General features: G+C 36.1%; 1 protein-coding gene across 2 annotated transcripts; it reads left to right on the forward strand.

Moving 5' to 3' along the window:
- The first annotated feature begins 786 nt into the window (after positions 1–786).
- On the forward strand, positions 787–18,007 carry LRIF1 (ligand dependent nuclear receptor interacting factor 1). 2 transcript variants are annotated; one of them, XM_047083626.1, is made up of 4 exons: positions 787–1,127; positions 12,743–14,252; positions 15,393–15,665; positions 16,519–18,007. In XM_047083626.1, the coding sequence occupies exons 1-4, from the start codon at positions 1,060–1,062 to the stop codon at positions 16,954–16,956; spliced, it is 2,289 nt and encodes a 762-aa protein (XP_046939582.1). In that variant the 5' UTR covers positions 787–1,059; the 3' UTR covers positions 16,957–18,007. The 2 variants fall into 2 exon arrangements, with proteins under 2 accessions (XP_046939582.1, XP_046939583.1); XM_047083627.1 differs by lacking the exon at positions 12,743–14,252 and having other exon boundaries at positions 821–1,127.
- Positions 18,008–21,900: the final 3,893 nt, after the last annotated feature.

Consider the following 21,900-nt stretch of genomic DNA (forward strand, 5'->3'; position numbering starts at 1 on the left):
AGACTTAACCTGTTTCTTGGTTAAGTTATTTAACAACGGGAATCAAGAGACTCCTGAAAAGTTTCTCTCTGGAGATCCAAATGAAGGTGCAAAACAAAACAAAACAAAACAAAACAAAAACCTTTATGGGGAATGAAATTTTTAAAGAATTAATTAATTAACTGTATGACCATAAATAATAATTTTGACCGAGTCAAGAGCGTGTGGTGGAGGAAAAGGTTAGGTTAAGACTGGAGGCAAAGCTTCAAGAAAGAGGAAAAGCATAGAAACTCCAGGAACTATCAATAAATATGCCGCTGGCTACAGGCAGGCGTCTACAAGGTTCGCACGCCACGAGTGCATGGAGACTCCAAAACGGCCCTCCGACGTCTTTTAAAGCACTGGCGGGAAAGAAAAATATATACTAGCGACGAACACAAAGGCAGAAAATTTACGATTGACCCCGGAAATATTTTATTTTGCGTAGGTATCTGGAGAATATTCTTCTGTGATTCGTTACTTGATCCGGAAGAAGAGCCAGCAAACGTCACTTGCGATTGGATTGTCTCAGAGGGCGGCGCTTTAGCGAGCCAGTCACCTTGGCAACCGGATGTGACGATCGCGGAAGCCGCTGACTGAGCTTTGCTGGGCTGGCAGCTTCGGTGGGCGGGGTCGGTCGAGCCCGTCCGGCGCAGACTTCTCCACAGACCCTACAGTGCTGAGGGAGGCGCCGTTAAGGCCACGCCTCCTACGCTGACTCCGGGTGGCTCTGGAGCGGTGTCGTAGGCTCGCGGAGGCGGAGACTCGGGCCGCTCCTCTCAAAGCCTAGGGCCCGAGCAGCGTCGTCAGCCGCTTTGGTTCTTCCGGTTTCTGGTGGCGGCGTCGCCTCCCTCCGAAGGCTGGGGATACGCCCTCTCAGCCGTCGTTCCCCTTTCGTCATCGAACCCGTCTTGCTCCGGGACACCTGCAGCGAAACATTCTATCGCTCTGGTTCTCGCCCCTTGGAGAGACCTCGCCCCCCCTCACCCCACCCCCATTGCCCACTTTCCTGGATGTGCTGGCCCCTCCGACCCCTCTAAAATGTCCAATAACCTACGGAGGGTCTTCCTGAAACCCGCAGAGGAAAAGTCAGGCAACGCCTCGAAGTGGTAAGTACCGGTTTCGAATCTCGCTCGACACACCCGCCCCTCGCCCGTCTCTTAGCAGGGTGTCGAGTTGGCCGTCGTTTGCGGACTCTGTGCAAGTCAAATGAGCTTGATTACGCAGTGGGAGCGACTGCGGGGCAAGTGCTCCTCACGGGGCCACTCAGAACCCTCAGAGCGCGCCCCTCTTGGAAACGTAAAGCCTCTTCAGAGCCTGACGCAGGCAAGCCTCGGCCGTGGCTCCGCAGGACTCCATCGTCTCAAGTTACGTAGGCGACATAGTAGATAGAGCTCCACGGGAGAGGAAAACCAACATGGCCGACAATCCTGTGTGACTAAAACCTTCTGGAAGATTCTTGCGCACTCGCAGAAAAAACACGCAGCGCCCAGCACGGACATGCAAGTGCAGCCCAGGTGGCGCTGGACCATCAGTGAAAATAGGTAGTATTTAAGAGAGCGAGAAGGAAAGGAAAAATTTTTGTGTAGTTGATGAGTATATGAATTTAGACGCTGAAAAGTTGATCTCGCGTGAAGGAATGGATTTTTCAAAAATCAGATGATAGTTTTATACGAAGAGAAAGAAAAGTAGACAGAGTAATTCTCGTGTAAAATCGATCCTTTAGGACAGATGAGAATGCCATCTCTAATTGGATGTCTCTGTAGAGGAGCTATGTTTGACGTAGGGAGAGTGTAGTATTTCTTAAGACGTACGTACGTACGTAGTTGCGCATTTACAAAATAGTTTTTCACTGACTCAGTTTTTTTAAGGAAAGGTTATGTTGGTCAAGATGAAGTAAAATGGGAACAAAACTGTGAGCGAAGATCGAATATTTTAAGTTGTAGGCTCCATAGTTAGTAGAGGTATAATAAGTGGTGGGAAAAAACTTATGGGGCTCTCTGTGCAGAAGAAAAATGTAAAGAAAGCCTGGAAATTGAGATGTAAAAATCACGGAAGAGGAATTATGTTTGAAGAACATCCGGCTGCCTAAATTTAATCGTAGCTTTGACAGATACTGTTTGTATGACTAAGTGCCTTCTTTCCAGTCGCCTTTCCAGTAAGAGCGCTTAGAGATATTTTAAGAATTAAAAGAAGAAGTGTGTGTAAAATACTGGGTATAGGAAAGCAGAAAACCACTATTTATGTGTTAGCTGTTGTTATTGTAAGAATACAAGTTTGTTTCTGTACAAATTTTAGCCCAGGAAGTAGGCAGTTGGTTTCTTTTCATCACTAGTAGATACAAAACAGAATTATAATAACGACTGAAAAACATGCATAATATTCTAAGAAGAAATAACGAATCGCCTTGAGCTAAAGCAATATTGAAGAACTGCCAAGAAAGAACCACTGCTTTTCAAATCGAATAAAGAGCCAGCTTGTGTGTACGTATGTTGTTTGTTGGCTTACTTTGGTGGAAGCTGGGGGGAGAGGAGAGGCAGAGGTAGTGTTCTGTATAGATGATTCAAAAGTAGAATTACTTTCTAATGATTGTTCATTTCTTCTCCCTTGTTTTGGTACCTGGATATTTGATTACATCTGGCTTACCCTAATTTAATGCAGTTTGTTTTAGGATTGCATTGTTTTTCAATATTAGAAATAGGGTAGACTAAGAACTTAACGTTTATATTTCTTGTGTATTTTAACTCTTTTATCCAGTTTCTCAACCTTTGGCTGTCTATATTTGACATTTTTTAAAACATTACAAATTGAATTATGTTTTGATTATATTCGTAAGTCATTGGGAGTTCTTAACTCGTTGGTTTATGCATTGTTTTCATCATCTTTAAATGCATTTGTTTCTTCAATCACTGGGGTTTGACATCACATATTTGGGACATTTACCAGATGCCTTTATGAAGCTATTTGACTCTTATTTTGGTTATTGCTTTGCATATTCTATTCTGTTTTGTAAGTAACAATCTGCATGACGCGCAAGTATAATTTTATAAATCATTTGATTACTGTTAGTTCTTGAATTTATTGAAAGCTTAGGTTTCATACTTTTCTGGTAATATTTTTGATGGTATTGAATCATTATCTTCATAAACTTAAAATGAGTATATGATTTTCTTATTTTCTATTGATTGTTGGATTTTTCTTGAGTTACTGCTGCTTTTGTAGAGTTTTTCAACACTGCGTTACAGAATGTTTATTGCTTAATGTATCTCTAATTCATCAGGGCGTAAAGTGTAAGAATCAAATTTACTCTTAGAGTACAAAGGAAAAATCTGGAAGATCTATGCGATAGTAGGCATTAAGTTTATTTAGATTGGGGCTTTATTTACAAAGAGCAAAACAGGAGTTAGAATGGTATAAGTATAAAGAATGTAAACTTTGGAGTTACAACGACCTAGGTTCATGTCCTAGTTTCCCATTATTATCCGTATAGTTCAAACATTTTGTTGAAAAATATTCACTGAGTGCCTGCTTAAGTGATAGACTGTGCTAAATGGAGAGACTAACTAAAGAAGAGGATATGAACCGTGCCCATGAAAAACCTCATAGCTAAGGGGAAGATGATGTAATACAGTTTTAAATAGCATTACGCACAGGATGCTGTCAGGGCATAGAGAAAGGAAATTGTAGAAAGGATTCGGGAGCACCTGAGTTGGGGAATGTAGATACCAACTTGCCAATTAAAGATAAATGCAGGCTGTGCTCAAGCAGAGGGAACTGGTAAATAAAGCACCAGTATGGTTTATTATTAGCTATTGGTATTTTTGTTTGAGTCTCTACTGTAAGCAGGATGAATAGGTAGCTCTTAAGCGCTTGGTTTGCTCTGCTAGAGAGATTAGACTTCATCTACTGGAGATCATTCAGAGGATTTTATGAAAAGGGTTGTCACTTCCCACGTACATTTTAGATAACTGATGGCAGTGTGGATTTGGGAATGAGGGATCAGGTGTATAAAGATTCTACTTAAGTTGTCCTTTCAGAGATTCTGAAGACCTGAACCAGGTGATATAGAGTAAGGGTTGGATTCAGAGAAATATGAAAGGGAAAATAGGCATATTTTGTTAGTGAATTGGCACAAAGAAAGGGGGATCAATTATAATGCCAGTTCTCTGGACAGATATTGGTGAATTAATTGAGATGAGGAACACACCAAAAAAACGATTGCAGAGGTATTTGAATTTGAAACTCAGGCAGAGTCAGAGCTGAAAATAGAGATTTGAGTCAGCACCTTAGATGTATTGTAATAAAAGCCTGTGATGCTACATCTCACAATAATAAGAGTTAGGATGTGATTGGCAATTGGCTTCTGTCTGCTCTTAATCCTTTGTTCTTAAATGGGGAGCTAAAATGAGTGTCCATACCAGCAGGCTTGATTTAGTTCGAAACATAATGTTTCATTGTCAGTTTACTGTGCATTTAGTTTTGTACCCCATAAGTGTTATTATCTTTACTATTTGAGTGTGTAACAAAAGGACATCGACATGTATGCCTTACAGGCTAACTGAAATCTGTTTCTCATTAATCTCTCACTTCATGCAGTTGAATTTTTTGGACCTTGTTATGTTTGCTTTATGTTAAAGTAAATACAAGAAAGTATATAGATGGGATTGCCCATGGGAGCATGTAATTCTGAATAAGTTATTTAATATTACCAAACCTCAAACTATAAAATGTAATGGTGATACATTACTGGGCTGCTTATTAGGATTAGCGTTAGCTATTTATAATAATTATCTATTATGTATATAATATTATGTAGTATATAGTATTGTATATATTATCACATGTATATGGGGTATGTACATAATGTTAAATCATAGATAGTACGATGGAAGAAAAGGTCTTCTAGCTGTTGAAAAAAATACATTTTGCAAAAATATCTACAAAATGTTCAATAGCCTGTGAAATTTTTTTCATTCCATTTCTTGTGAATGTGTTATGTCGATATTAGAATAAAAAAAAGTTAGAAGTTATATAAATATGTTTAATATACTTACTAAAGTTCTCATACCTTTTTATTAAAGTTCTTACATTGTCAAAAATTACCTGATTCATTTACTTATTCTTGGACACCAATTGTATATTTTAGTGGAGTATGATAACTTGCATTTATTAGGAGCTTATCATAATTCCAGCCCGTCATTTCATTTGCTTCTTATAGCAAGCCTTATCATTCCCATTTTGCTAATGAGGAAACATATTCAAAGAGGTTAAGTAAATTTATTAAAATTAACTAATAATTGGAAGAGCCAAGATTAGAAGCCTGATAATTTTCTAGTGTATTCTTCTTTGCCTTTTAAAGTCTCTAACTGTTCGTTTTTCCAGCGTAGTTTCTCTGTTCAAATACCAACTGGTTTAAAGGAATTAGCACATTGATGATTTTTTTTTTTAAATCTTTAAGTGAAAAACTAGAGCATGGGATGTAGAATCTGGTTCTAATTTTAGTTCTAACATTAGCTTGCAGAGTATGATTTTTAAGAAGACAGAATCTTTATAAGGTTTTAGTTACAGTTACTCTCGTGGCAGGTCTCTTCTAGATCTGGGGGAAAAATGGATATTGATTGGAGAAGGGTGAATCTCACCCTGTTCATTTCAGTTTAATATTTAGAACTTATTCCATTTGTTACTAGTAAGTCGTGTGTGTTTGTTTTTAATGATGACACGCAGGAGTTAATTCAGCTAATGTTATTGTTTACAATGTGCCAGTTACTCTCTTAGGTGTAGAGGATTTACATGCGAAGTGCATAACTTACCCTTAAGGAATTTATGTCTTTGGTAGATTATGTGAATCTCTGTTGATATAATGACATAGAAGAAACTATTTTCCTTCCCTTTTTGAAGGGGAAATGGAAGAGAAGAGTGTAATCAATGATTAGACTTGAAAATAGTTTGTGCGGTATGTTTTCTGTAAAGCAGGCACATTGAGGCCACATAATGAAGTATGTGAATGAAGTATCAGAAGCATGTGCCATTTGTTTACAAACCATACCAATTAAAAATGTGCATGCCCATACACAGATAATTATAAAAGCATAGGTTCTGCTCTTTGAAGCTTTTAATCTGAGGGCTAGATATTATTGACAAATGAAGTGCATAAATAAGCTAAATAAGACTAAAGGAAAGGTATTGAGACAGTTCAGTTAAAATGGAGATTTGGAAGGGATACATTAGTTTTTACATAATTTTTTGAGGCCCTACTGTACTTGGCATTGGGAGAACAATTACAAAGTAAACAGTATAGTCTCTGTAAGGAAAACAATATTTTACTCATTTTTTAGAAGGCATTATATAACTCGTAGCATTCGTGGCACTAGTGGAAGTGCTTTATGGATTTCAAGTTGGAAGAAATTAATGTGAGTTTGAGTGACTTGCAAATATTTCATGGAGAAGATGGAATTGACCCTCAATTTATAGCTATGTTTTAAATTGCTGGAGAAGGAAAAAAAAACAACTTGAAGAATACTTAGAATAAATAACGTACATGGGAGAATCCAGAATAGCAAAGAGACCTCTGTGGGAAAATCAGAGATTTTGTGTTTAGAAGTTAGAGATGGTACTGTTGTAGAGATTGGTTGGGTCTAGATTTTAGATAATTTTCAAGTCAAGCTGAATTGACAATGATGTATTATTGGAAGTTTGAGAAAGGAGGTAACAGTATGAAAACAATGATTTAATCTGCCAGAGATACGTAATAGTAGTGGCTGCAGTCACAAAAACTAGTTTAAAAGTCACAGCAAAATACAGGAATGAGATAATGAGGACTAGATAGATCCTAGGTAATACACGTCTGATCTAGGTCATGGTAGTGGCATTAGTGAAGAAGGAGAAGAATGAGTAAGAGCTGTAAAAAGGAAAAAAACCCCAAAACTTTACAGATGCAGTGATTCATTCACTATACATTTATTGAGTGTTTACACTTTGTAAGCATCTATACAAGATGCTCTGAGTGAATCAAAGGTAAATAAGGGCAATAAAGGTGTCAGTCATGAGTGGGGGATTTAAAACCAAAGTGACTTGGGAAATAATAGTGCTGACATATGACTAGATGGTAGAATAGAGTACTAGTTTTCAGTAGAGAGTAATTTTAACTTTAAAGTCATGGTTTTCAAAAAACATCATGGTATGAAAAGTGAAAGATTTTGGTAGGACATCACAAATATGGAACCGAGGTCAATATTAGGGGATAGGAATGATGGATCTAACTGTGAGGGTCATTATTGCAAAGGAGATAGTTGAAGGAAATAGTTCAAGCAATCGACACAGTAGTTGAAGCAATTGGTACAATCTTTAAGGAAGAATGTCTTTAAGGAGAAACAGGGTCAAGAATTGTGCTTTGGGGAATAGTCTTAAGTGGGTGCTTAAAGTGCAGAATAAGAAAGGGAACATTAAGAAAAACAAGTAAATTGTGCATAATGGACATCATGTTAGGGATCTGTTCACGATGGATAATTAATTAGCTAGCAGTGTCTATTTCAGCAGGAAGCACCTAGAGAATGAGAATAGAATAAAGATAGATTTAACTGTGAAAACACATTTGGTAATCTTTGAGAATGAAATTTAGTAGAATAATGGGAAAGAAAATAGACTGCAGAAGAGCGTGAATTTCGAGACAACTTTTTGGCATATCAGTGATAGGAAGTTGGTAGATGGCCTTAATTGTGGTTCATTAACATCATCTACCAACTTCCTATAATCAAATTTGGCACATAGATCACAATCATCTTTTTTTTTTAACATTTATTTATTTTTGAGACAGAGAGAGAGCATTAACAGGGGAGGGTCAGAGAAAGAGGGAGACACAGAATATGAAACAGGCTCCAGGCTCTGAGCTGTCAGCACAGAGCCCGATGCGGGGCTTGAACCCATGAACTGTGAGATCATGACCTGAGCCGAAGTTGGACGCTTAACTGACTGATCCACCCAGGCGCCCCTATCATCTTTTTAATCTTACATGACTTTAACATTTATATGGATAATCTCTTTGTCATCTGGTCTTTCAGTACAAAGTTCTTTTTTTTTCCATTGATCTTATTCTGCATTCTGCTGCCATCCATCCACTTCTGTATTTCTTGTTGTCAGATAAAATTGTTGCATCTATGAAATTCTTGATTCAGGCATCCTCTTTTTGAACACCAGTTGCTATATTTCTAGCTTACTTATTTAAATACTCCCATTCTGATCATTTTTTAACTTTATCTGGCCCTCCAGTCCAACAATCCCTTTATTTTCTTCTTATACTTTCACCTTTGTCTTATTATTTTTTTTCATCCTGTTTAGATTCTATATTCCATCATTTTAATAAATTTTTACCAATATCCTAAACTCTTTTGTTCCTCTTTGATTTTTTTTTCCCCATTCTTCTGAAACCACCCCAGCCCTGGATTTGCTTTCTCTTTGCGTATACCCAGTGGAACAAGAAAATCTCACAAGAGCACAGATTGGTCTCACTATAAATTCATAATCACTACCTATAGCCTTGGGCCATCAGCACTACCTGATGACTGATATTGCCTGAGGTCATCTTGTTCTCTCTCAAAGACTGTTTCAAATCTTTGATTTGCCTCAAATTTCTATTTTTGCTCCTATACTTAGCATATGATGTCATGTCCTTTTCACAGAAAAATAAAAGCCATTATATCAGAATTACTTCAGCCTCTTGACACCAAAGCTTTATAAGCCTAACTGCAGTTGTGCCTAACCTCTCTTTCAGTGCCAATGGAAGAAGGTATTTCTTCACCCCTCTTTAAAGTTCAATTCCTCTACCTGACTGCTGGTTCCCATTTCCTATCTCCTAATCAAACCTTACATTCATTTAGCCCTTTTTATCCTCTTCCTCTTGGTAAATCATATGAGCATTAATATATGCTCTGGTTCATCTAACCTTAAAAAGAGAAAAAAAGATCTCTTATTTGACTCCATTTAGCCTCCATCTACTTGCCAGTCTTTATCTTCCCTTTTGCAGTCAAAGTTCATAAGAGCTGTCTGTATTTTCTATCTTAATATCCTCTACAACTTTCCGCCCCACAAAACTACTCTTTTAAAGCCCTCAGTGACCCTCATACCACTCATGCAAGTAGATTTTTAATTTACATCCTATTTGACTTCTCAGAAACTTTTAAATAGAATTTCTCAGGGGCGACTGGGTAGCTGTTGGTTAAGCATCCAACTCTTGATTTTGGCTCAGGTTATGGTCTTGCGGTCATAAGATTGAGCCTGGCATCAGGCTTCATGCTGAGTGTGGAACCTGCTTACGATTCTCTATCACTGCCCTTATCCTGCTCATGCGCGCACACGCGTGCTCTCTCTCTGAAAAAATAAATGAACTTAAAATAAATAGGGGCACCTGGGTGGCTCAGTCGGTTGAGCATCTGCCTTCGGCTCAGGTCATGATCTCACATTTGTGGTTCGGGCCCTGCATTGGGCTCTGTGCTGATAGTTCAGAGCCTGGAGTCTGCTTTGGATTCTGTGTCTTTCTCTCTCATTGCCCCTCCCCTGCTCACTCTCTGTTTCTTTCTGTTTCTCAAAAAATAAAATGTTAAAAAAATTTTTTTAAGTAAATAGAATTGCCCAAGTTTTGTGAAACTCTCTTCTTTGGCTTCCATTGCATCAGAATCTCTTGGTTTTCTTTCTACTGCTCAAAGAAAATGGGAAACTGCTGAAATATTTTAAGCAGGGAAGAGCCAGCTTTAGTATGCTGAAAGCTTTCAGAGGGAGAGGATGTGGCTGAAATAAAGGAAGACCAGTTATGGGGTGCCTGGGTAGCTCAGGCAGTTAAGCTTCCGACTTCAGCCCAGGTCATGATCTCACAGTTCATGTCTCTGCTGTCAGCACAGAGCCTGCTTCTGATCCTCCTGTCCCCCTTCCTCTGCCCCTCTCTAGTGTGTGCTCCCCCTCCCCCAATAAACATTAAAAAAAAAAAAGACCAGTTATGAAGCTACTATAATAGTCTAAGCTAGAGATGATGTTTGCTTGAATTAGAATGGAGACAGATGATTTGGAAAGAATTGAAAAGATCAAGGGAAATTTAGGAGATAACATCAATAAGATTTTGTGATAGATTGAATATAGATGGTTAGAAAACAGGAAATTGCTTTTTCTGATTTAGGCATCTAAAATAGATGGTATGCCGTTTATCATAGAAAAAAACTGGACAAAACCATGTTGGGCTTTAGGTGTATTTGAGATTCTGAATGGAAATGTCATGAGGGAAGTTGAATATATAAGCCTGAGTCTCAAAAAGAGCTAAGATAGAAATATTTTAATTGTTGCTGTATAAATGGTAATATAATTGAAGTCATGCACATAAAAGAAATAATTGGGAAGAGCCTACAGAGTAGGGAGAGAATTCAGTCTCAGCTTTGGTGCGTTCTAGTATTTGAAGGTTGATTCAAGTAGTATGTATGAGTTGCCAAAGAAGACTGAGGAATCATTACAGCAGTAAGAGAATTTCATATCTAGGAAACCTTGGGAAGAGAGTGTTTTAAGAAAAGGAGGAAGCATTTTTGTTCTCATTCAAATGTAATGTATCACTTATCCTACTTAATGATAACTGCCTGATTACATGCACATACAACCAGCAGTTTAAGTTCTTTTCGGGACTGTGGGTTGAACTAGCTTGGCAAGCAAACATTTTCTGTAAAGGTCCAAATAGTAAATATTTCAGATTTTTGTGTGCCATGTGATCATCTCTGGTGTAACTACTCAACTCTGCTATTGTAGCATGAGAACAGCCATTTACAGTACAATAAAGATGAGTGTGACTGTGTACCAATAAAATTATTTATGGATACTGACATTTGAATCTCGTAGTTTTCACATACCACAAAATACTGTTCTTGTGACTTCTAAAAATCATTTAAAACAAAAAAAATATTCTTAGCCTGTGGGCTACACAAAAACAGGGAGGAGACAGTTTTGGCCCAGGGCTGTAGTTTACTCACCCTTTTCCCACAACTGAGCCTGTGGCCTGTACCATAACATACCCTCAAGTAAATTTTTGTTGAATAAGTTAAAATTAAATAAATTCTAGTCTAGTTTATATGTCTCTGGGGGGTGGGGAGTTGATGAAGGTAGGCTTTCCTCTTTAAGTCCTGAAAGCAAGAATTCATACTTTATGTTCATGCTTCTCTTTCGAGATTAAGTTTTAATTTGCTAAAAGTAAATTTAACATTTTGAAGCACTATCAAGTGGCTAGAAAACAGTTTTAAATGTTTAAAAAGATATAATTATATTAGTTTGGGTTATGGAAAGGTAAAATCATTGTTCCAGGACTTCCTAGAATACACAGAGTTTTTGGGTTTGATTTTTATTAATACCTAAGGTTTTAAAAATGCCTACAGTCAGTAAAACACACCTTTATATCATTGAGAATTCTAATTTTATTATTATTTGTCTTAAGTTTTTGTTTTCATTTGATCTCTGTCATATAAGGCCACACTGTCAGTAGGACATGAACCCTGCATTTATATTGCTAGAATTTAGCATGAGAGACAGTCTATAGGCAAATGAACAAATAGATTAATATATATTTACCAATTGTGATATACCATGAAGGAAATTAACAGGTGTAATATTATAAACTAATAATGAAAGAAGAGCAAAAATAGTTAAGGTGGTAAGAGAATATCTCTCTTGAGAAGTATTATTTATGCTGAGACTTGAGTTATATGGGTGGGAGAAGAGTACCTAGGTAGAGAGACAGCATGTGTGATGACTCTGGATCCCATGAAAGCTTAGTATTTTCCAGGAACTGAAAGGTGGTTTTCGGCATAAATAACTTGGGATCTCTGCATTTAAGAAATCTACAAATTAATTATACAACAGATATTGATATATTTTGGATTTTTAAAAAATCAGACAGTCTGTACTAAGTTATGGCTCATAAGTATCAGAATCAAAATTGGCTAGGTTAAAAAAAAAACAACCCAGTGTGTTCCACAATCACTGAAAATTATTTAGCTGAAATGGTGTTGCTATTATGTATATGGATTGACAGATAGTTGGAACAAATGTGAGTGATTCCCATACCAAGAGCTATTTAGCACCAAACTTCAAATGTGCTAAGTCAAAGAAGAAAATGGTTCCTACATGAGCAACTCCATTTAGTCTTCAAAAATGTGGCACACGAAGGTATCACCACAAGAAATGACTTTAAGCAAAAGAAGAATGGCTGACCGTATGACTTCTGAGTCACTGTCAGTAGGAAGAGGACAGAACAGGTTGAATAGAGGGTAGAAAAGAGTGAGGGAAATAGAATGTACATAAATGGAGGTGAAATGAGAATCCTGGTCACTCAGAGTAGAGGAGGAGGACAAGAGGGAAGAATTCAAGTAAAAAGAGAAGGGAGGATGCTCATAGTTTAAGAGGAACATATTCTAGTAAGCATAATTTTATACGGGGTAAAACCTTAGAAAAGTTTAATCTACCCATTGCTTAATCATATGAGAAACTCTAAATCAAAGCTGATCATTATCTTTGATTATCACTTCTATTTAAAATCTTTGTTTTGCAATAGTTCACTTTGAAAACTCAAAGTGACAAATGATATACTTTTATCATATTTTATAAATTTTTATCTTTTTAAAATAATATTTGCAAATATTTGTTTTTAAATAAAATGTATATACCGTCTAGTATGTTGTATTTATTTACTCAATGTTCTTTTAAGTGTTTCAGGCTGCATGTACCAAGTAGTTCAGACGATTGGCTCGGATGGAAAAAATCTTCTGCAATTACTTCCAATTCCTAATTCTTCTGGAAATCTTATACCGCTAGTTCAATCTTCAGTCATGTCTGATGCTTTGAAAGGGAATACAGGAAGCCCAGTTCAAGTTACTTTTCAGACTCAGATTTCCAGCTCTTCCACAAGTGCATCAGTTCAATTGCCCATTTTTCAGCCAGCCAGTTCTTCAAACTATTTTCTTACAAGAACAGTAGATACAGCAGAAAAAGTTAGAGTTACTTCTGTGGGAACTGAAAATTTTACCTCATCAGTTTCTAAAGTTCAGAGTCATGGTGTGAAAATTGATGGACTCACCATGCAAACATTTGCTGTTTCTCCCTCCTCAACACAAAACGATTCACCTTATATTTTAGTAAATACTCAGAGTCTTCCAATGACTGTGAAGTCTCCAGTTTTGCCTTCTGGGCATCATTTACAGATTCCAGCCCATGCTGAAGTGAAATCTGTACCAGCGTCTTCATTGCCTCCTTCAGTTCAGCAAAAGATACTTGCAACTGCAACCACAAGTACCTCAGGAACAGTTGAGGCCTCCCAAATACCAACCGTTATTTACGTATCTCCTGTAAACACAGTGAAAAATGTAGTTACCAAGAACTTTCAAAACATTTATCCAAAACCTGTTACAGAAATAGCAAAGCCAGTGATACTAAATACCACACAAATGCCAGTGAATGTTGCTAAAGAGACACAATTAAAAGGTGGTCAGCATTCTCAAGCTGCTCCTGTGAAATGGATTTTTCAAGAAAATCTACAGCCTTGCAGTCCATCTCTTGTTCCTGTTAAGTCTTCAAATAATGTGGCTTCCAAGATTTTAAAAACTTTTGTAGATAGGAAAAGTTTGGGAGATAATACTATAAATATGCCAGCATTGAACACTGTCAGTCCTAGTGGGACACAGTCCAAAAGTATGCCTATTAAAGATAATGCTTTGGTTATGTTTAATGGGAAAGTCTATCTATTGGCTAAAAAGGGGACAGATGTTTTGCCATCACAAATTGACCAACAGAATTCTGTTTCTCCTGATATTCCACCAAGAAAAGATACATCACAGATAGTGAGTTCAAGCCCAGTCACAGAAATATCCAGAGAGGTTGTAAATATTGTTTTGGCTAAAAGTAAATCTTACCAGATGGAAACAAAATCACTTTCAAATACTCAGCCTGCTTCCATGATCAATCTAAGGGCAGAGAAGAATAAAAAAGTGGAGAAACCATCTCTTTCTACCCCAAACCCACATAATATGAATCAACCCATTAACTACTTAAAACAGAGTAAGATTTTATTCACAAAGCCAGACTTTCCAGATGGATTTAGTACAGTACAGAATGCCCCCAGAAAAGGAAATATCATCCAGAGCATAGAGAAAATAAGTTCCTCTGTTGATGCAACAACTATCACTTCACAACAGTGTGTTTTCAGAGACCAAGAACCAAAGGTAATTTTCCCATGTCAGGGTGTTCTTTTTCTCTATCTATATAGAAAATTTTTCTTTCTTAATTCTCAAAGTTAGTTACCTATGATACCTCTTTCCCCCCCTCTTCTCCCATCCTCCACTCCATCACACACATACCATACACACATGTATGCTTAATTAAGTCAGAGCTTTCATCTGAAGGCAATGTTTGAGGAGGATAATTGAGAGAGTGCAAACAGTATCTCTCTCTTAATTCATTTGGCATGCCAAAGCTTTAAAACAAAATCAAACAAACAAAAAACTCACAGAGCAAGAAGGTTTATTGGTGAAAGATAATGTGAATTCAAAACTTGGTAAATTCTGTGTCCATGCATGTATTTATTAGATTACTGTTAGTATATGAAAAGATCAATATTACGCATATAGGAGAGCTGGGTTTTTTGTTTGTTTATTTTGTGATGGTAGGGAAATATCTGGCAGTTTTTTTAGGTAGATGGTAGAAGGGGTAGGATGGTGCTAATCAGTACCTTTCAGTCATTTGTGGAAATAGGATTTATCAACATCTTTGATTTTGTTTTGTTTTGTTTTAAGTAGACGAGTTTCCTTTTTTTTTTAAGCCCTTCTTTCTGACTCTTTAATTATTCAACATATCCACATAGTTACCTTTCTGTTCTGCTTAAGATATGTGTGTCTGTGCTCACTAAATATTTATGCCCACTCTTTCCTTACCTAGAGGCCTTAATAATGTCAGTGTTTCTCCCCTTCCAGAGATATAAGGAGGTAAATTCTGAAGGAGTTTAAGATTGATTGAAGGCATAAGACTTTTCCAGAAGACTACAACTTCCAACTAAAGTTATATAGATTATTTTTTGACTTGTCATTAGTCTGTATTATTTCATCTGAACCTTTCTAGTGCAAGAAAGCAAAGTAAATGAGAAATTGTGGAGGAACAGTTTAAGTTTGTACCCAGTTAAATTCATTTTTTTGAGTGTGGGTGGTAAGGCAAGGGTAATGCAAATCAACCATTTAGGACTTTAGAGCATGATGGTTTTTGTTTTGTTTTTTTTAAGTAAGATGAGATGATCACTTAGTTGCCAGTCTGATGAAATAGCTTAAGTAATTGGCAGTATTGTTTGTGTGTTTTTGTTTTCTTAATTGCAGATCCAGAATGAGATGGCATCAACATTAGAAAAAGTTCCTCAAGAGAGGAATGACAAGAACCATTCCCAAGGAGGAAGCAATAAGGTATCACATCTGAAGAATGATGCTGAATTTAAAAAGATATTTGGTCTCACTAAAGATTTGAGAGTGTGCCTTACTCGGATTCCTGATCGCTTGGGCTCTGGAGAAGGTTTTGATTCCTTCAGCCGTTTGGTGAAGACCAATACTTATAAAGAGACGGAGTTTATAGAGAAGGAGGAAAAGAAAAGACAGGTAATATATTTTGTGTCCTTTGTAGTTACTACAAACGTTCACGAGTGTGTTTTCTTGATTTGTTTTTTTAGTCTTGTGCATTAATATGAATGGTAGTTTTCAGATTTGCGTGTGTATATATTATACACATTTGGTGTTAAAGAGAACCAAATACACAAAGGTAAAAATGTATCCCCAGTGAATAGAAGACATTTTAAGTGTTTTTATTCACCTGTTTATTTTTTTTCATTAAAAAACTGTAAGAAAATGGCCATAACTTTTTAAACTAGCTATCCTACGTTGAAGACCCTATTTAAAATAAATAATCCAAATGTAGGCAAAATACAAGCATGCAGATGGTCGTTGCAGTATTACCCTTAATACAGACATTTTAAGAAATCTACTTGGTCAATGATGAAAAAAAATCCCTATGACTTTGCCTATTTTACTTAGAAATATATCATTATTACACTGTGTAGTATTCTGAGCTTTAGATCAGAGACTGCTCAACCTTTCCCAATGAAAAGCTTCCACATATGTGCCTACTGTGCACAAGGAAACAAAATTAAGTCAATTCTGTTTCTCAGATTCTTTATAAATGGCTGTTGTATTTTGGCGATAGATCAATACATCTAATAGTTAAGCAGGAAAATGTGAATTAAGCAGTTTATTCTCAGTGAATATCATTAGGACATTGCTATTCATTTTGGTACTGTACAATGGTAAACAATTTTTTGCTAGAGTTCTCAGTATATTTTTTGAGTTGAATTTAATTGATAAGTATTTGTCACCTGCAGACTGTTAAATTTGACAGCATACTGTCTATGTGGCAATAATTGTTTTTCTTTTGAAATCTTACTCAACATGACAACAGGGTTTTGATAAGAAAAGAAAAGCAAAAACCGCTAAAAAGATGGATCACACAAAGAAGAGAAAAACCGAGAGTACTTATAACACAGCTCTAAATGGTGGAACTAATGTCACCAATTCCCAACTTGTCAGCAGTATTTTACCAACTTCAGATGTATCACACCATAACATTCTCACAAGCCGCAACAAAACCAGAGAAGAAAAGAAAACTGAGGTTGAACACTGTACCCCTGAGAACCAGGAAAAAGGCACATTGAGTTTGAATGTAGCTTTTGAGCAAAGTCATTCCTTTAATAAAAGTTATACTGAAGACATTTTCCCCATGACGCCACCAGAGTTAGAGGAAACCATTCGAGATGAAAAAATAAGAAGACTTAAGCAAGTGCTGAGAGAGAAAGAAGCAGCTCTTGAAGAAATGCGTAAGAAGATGAACCAGAAATAATGAAATGTTGCTATTCTTAAAGACTGCAGTGAAATAGCTGTGTTTTTTTCATATACTTTTGCATTAAGTTAATTATAGATGCATTAAGGTGTTCTTTGCATATGAAACTTGTTTTTTCATCAGTTGATTGTTAAATTTTATTTAAGGACTACAAAAAAGATTGATTCACATATGATTCTTGTGAATAATCTACATGGGGTATCTGAGTCTTTGTCTAGATACCTTTTTTGGAAGGAAAAATTTTCTATTTTTCTATTATTTTAATTAGAAATCCCCGAGTTTGAATATTTGTGCAGAGTTTTTGTTATTGTATGTTTGCATCTTTAGTTGAACCACTCAGGTGTTTTTCCAACAGCAGACAGTTATTATATACTATTGAAATTATATAATCCAGGAGAGGAAATTGGCTCTAAATTTAGCTTTGCCAATGGGCTTATGTATGTACTCAGTCTCTATCCATAAAATGATGTAATTGTTGTAATTTTTTTTTTCTATTTCATGGAATAAAATGTATAATAGCAGTATTATTTAAATATCCAAACATTTCTCAAGAGTTGAGGGATACTTGTTTTGTGGCTTTTACAAAGTAGTTTTATATAAACCAAAATGGGTTTTAGAATTCAGGCTATATAATGTTTGCTTAAAGTGATGCATTATTATTCCTAGGCAAATGCTTTTTCTTCCTTTTTTTGTTTCTTTTTTTTTTTTTAATATGTACATATTGAGAAGTAAATCTGAACAATGGCCACATATAATACTTTTTAAAATTGTAAAATGTAGTTATTCTTAATGGAGGCAAACATTTTTCCGTCTGGTTATGTTTGATTCGGAGAGGTTGGGATTTGTGTTGTGGATAGGGATTACTGGGAAGGAGGAAAAGTTTACCAAAAAAAGATGAATAAATCCCTGGAAGTAATGTCACATACAACCTATACGTACTGAAGGGAGTAGAACAAGTGCACACTGATCAACTAAATTCTGCCTTTTAGATTTTTTGTAACAGTTTTATTGAGATAATTCATTTTCCATAAATTCACCTTTTAAAAGTGTACCGTTCGGTGGTTTTTATTGTTTTCACAGAATTGTGCAACCATCAACATGACCTAATTTTAGGACATTTTCATCACTCTCTCCAAAAAACCTCATACCTAATAGTGGTTACCCCCCAAATCCTCCTACCTCCAATCCTAGACAACCACTAACACACTTTATGGATTTGCGTATTGTGGAAAGTCATAAGCATAGTATGAGTCATTCAATATGTTTTCTTATGGGATTGGTTTCTTTCACTTAAAGTTTTCAGGGTTCATCTGTGCTGTAGCATGTATTAGTATTTAATTCTTGTTTAAATTGCTGAATAATAATCTATTATATGAATATACCACACTTTGTTTTCCATTCATCTGTTTCTGGACATTTGGGTTGGTTACACTTTTGGCTACTAAGATGTTATGTTACTATGAATGTTAGGGTGTAAGTTTTTATGTGAATGTATATTTCCAGTTCTCTTGATTGTATACTTAGGAGTGTAATTGCTGGGTCATATCCTAACTCTGTTTAACATTTTTGGGAACTGCCAAACCATATCAGTCGGGTTTTTCTTACCCTCCTCAACCAAAGTGGATTCTTCAAGGACACCAGTGACTTCTATGTTGCGAGATCTAGTGGTCAGTCAGCAGTTGTCTTAATTTATCTATCATGGGAATATAATTTCATGAATCATTACCTACTTTGAAAATTCTTAAACCATTTTATTAAAGAAGCAGTACATGTGCATTGTAGACAATTTAAAAATACAGCAAGCTAAAATATTAAAAGTTGAAATTTCATGTTCTCCTCATGCTAAAATTTTAATGTTGGGGCTTGGAGATAATGTGATGGCCTCTTTGTTAAGTTTATTCCTAGGTATCTTATTTGTAAATGGGATTGATTCCTTAATTCCTCTTCCTGTTGCTTCATTATTGGCACATAGAAATGCATATTTCTGTACATTAATTTTGTATCCTGTGACTTTACTGAATTCATGTATCAGCTCTAGCAGTTTTTTGGTGGAGTCTTTGGCTTTTCTATATAGAGTATCTTGACATCTACAAATAGTGAAAATTTTACTTCTTCCTTGCCAATTTGGATGCCTTTTATTTTTTTGTTGTCTGGTTGTTATGGCTAGGACATCCAGTACTATGTTAAATAAGTGGTGAGAGAGGACATCCCTGTCTTGTGCCTGGCCATAGAGGAAAAAGCTCTCAGTTGGTTGTTCCCATTGAGGATGGTATTAGCTGTAGGTTATTCATATATGACCTTACTATGTTCCTTCAAAACCCAATTTGTTGAGGGCTTTTATTGTGAATGGACATTGTATTTTTTGTGAAATGCTTTTTCTACATCTATTAAAAAGATCATATGGTTCTTATCCTTTCTTTTATTAAAGTGGTATATCATGATTGATTTACAAATATTGAACCAGTTGATGGATTTTTTTAATGTACCGTTAGATTTGGTTTGCTAGTGTTTTATTGAGAATTTTTGTATCCATGTTCATTGGGGGTATTGGCCTGTACTTCTTTTATTTAGTGGAGTCTTTCTCTGGTCTTGGTTTCAGGGTAATGGCTCATAGAATAAATTTAGAAGTTTTCCTTTTCTATTTTTTGGAATAGTTTGAAAAGAATAGGTATTATTAGCTCTTCTTTAGATGTTTGGTAGAATTTACCTTGGACGCCATCTTGCCCTGGACATTTGTTGTGAGATTTTTTATTACTGATTCAATTTCTTTTCTGGTTATCCGTCTATTCAAGTTTTCAATTTCTTCCTGTTTCAGTTTTGGTAGTTTATGTTTCTAGGGATTTATCCATTTCTTCCAGGTTGTCCAGTTTGTTGGCATATAGTTTATCATGATATTCTCTTATAATTGTTTATATTTCTGTGCTGTTGGTTGCTATTTCTCATCTGTCTTTTGTGATTTCATTCATTTGGGTCCTTTCTCTTTTTGATAAGTTTGGCTAGAGGTTTGTCAATTTTATTATTTTTTTCAAAGAACCAGCTCCTGGGTTCATTGATCTGTTTCTATATCATTTATTTTTGCTCTCATTTTTATTGTTTCCTTCTCTCTGCTGGCTTTAGGCTTTGTTTGTTGTTCTTTTTCTAACTTCTTAACATTGGAGATCCATAACTAAAGGCTATTAGTAAATAGATATTTGAAGTCATAGGTCTGAACAACATCACTTAGGGAGATGCTATAAACAGAGGGTAAAATGGTAGGCTCATATCTGAGTAAATTTAAAGGTTGGAAAAAGGACGATCAAATTTTGAGGACTGGAAGAGGTGAATATTAAATGAATTGTATTTATAAGTCCTTGAAGTGTCCTGACACATAGTAAACAGTGTTTGTTAAATAAAATAAATTCAACTACAATCACCCTGACATATTGCATTCATCTTCCATTTCATTTCATTTTCTTATCTGTTTGTTTTAGCCTACCTTCTCCTTTTGATTTTTCTACTTATTTATATTAAGGCTCTGCTGATCATGCAATCGTCAAGCACCCACACTTCTTCTGCTATTATATACCATCATGCTGAAATGTGACTTGTATCCTTTACAGCAAAATCGCGTTTGTCAATATTGATAGTCTCAAACTCTTGCTCTCTCGTTCTGAAATTCACTCAGATTAGGGTTTTGTCTTTACCACTCCTCTAAAACCTTTTTAAGTTCTCCAACAAACATCATATTTGCTAAATCTAATGTCAATTCTTAGTCTTTATCTTACTTGGCCTGTCAGCATTTGATGGTTTTCATCAGTCTATCATTGAAATGTATTTTTTATTCAGCTTCCATCTCTTGTTTTCCTACTGTCTTATTGACTGATTCCTCACCTTTTCCATGATTTCTTATTGTTGATTCTTATTATTGGAGTTACTTATACAGCTCAGCGCTTGTAGGTCTTTTATTTTTATATTTATACTCATGTTGACCTTGTCTAGTTCTTTTTTTTCTTGATCTCTCTTTATTTTTAATGTTTATTTATTTTTGAGTGAGAGGCAGAGGGGCAGAGAGAGGAGTCACAGAATCCGAAGTAGGCTCCAGGCTCTGAGCTGTCAGCACAGAGCCCGACGTGGGGCTCAAACTCAGACTGAGAGATCATGACCTGAGCCGAAGTCCAACGCTTAACTGACTGAGCCACCCGCGTGCCCCTGACCTTGTCTAGTTCTTATGCATCAGTGTTTATGCATACTATATTCAGGAACTCTTATTTGACTATCAGCACTATATATCCATTTGCCTTCTTGACATTGCCACTTATAAGTTTGATTGGCATCTCAAAGTTAATACAGGCCAAACCCAGCCTCTGATTATCATCCACACGCAAATTTTGCCTCAACCAAGATCTTCTCTATCTAAGTTCATGACAAATCTAGGTTTCCACTTGTTCAAGTGACAACATTTGGGAGTCCACTTTGACCTCTTTTGGTCATACCTTACAATGTGTCTGTTAGGAAAATTTTCTGGTTTACATTCACATGATACCTGCAGTCCGACCATTGCTTGTCACCACTATTATGACTACCTTGCTTTATTTCATCTGGATTATTGAAATAACCAACTTTCTCCCTGTTTCCATACATTATCCTCCTATAACCTGTACTTAGCACAATAGCTGAGTGATGTTGCTAAAAGTATAAGGAGGGTAAGGGACCAAAACCCCAGTAGAAATAACCTCAAATATATAAATGATGTTCATATTCACTCAGAATTGGACAAATGTAAATTAAGACTACTCAATTTCTCATTGGTGAGACTGGAGAAAAGATTTAAGAATATGGCAACTCATGTTGGCATGCTATGAGGAAATAGGCATGTTCATACATTGCTGATAGACATGTTTATACATTACTGATGGGAATACAAGTTGCTACAATTCTAGAGAGAAATTTGGCAATGTCTAGTGA

Source organism: Lynx rufus, unplaced genomic scaffold (assembly GCF_022079265.1).
Source record: "Lynx rufus isolate CCGP_SWC_20201006 ecotype Redwood Valley unplaced genomic scaffold, mLynRuf1.p SCAF_2, whole genome shotgun sequence".
Lineage (NCBI taxonomy): Eukaryota > Metazoa > Chordata > Mammalia > Carnivora > Felidae > Lynx > Lynx rufus.

What these genes read in the sequence shown, in the direction of transcription:
- LRIF1 (XM_047083626.1), top strand. Translation starts at nt 1,060, where the DNA reads ATGTCCAATAACCTACGGAGGGTCTTCCTGAAACCCGCAGAGGAAAAG. An exon ending in TCAGGCAACGCCTCGAAGTG is followed by an intron (nt 1,128 to 12,742) that starts GTAAGTACCGGT and finishes TGTTCTTTTAAG; the next exon opens with TGTTTCAGGCTGCATGTACC. An exon ending in AGGAGGAAAAGAAAAGACAG is followed by an intron (nt 15,666 to 16,518) that starts GTAATATATTTT and finishes ACATGACAACAG; the next exon opens with GGTTTTGATAAGAAAAGAAA.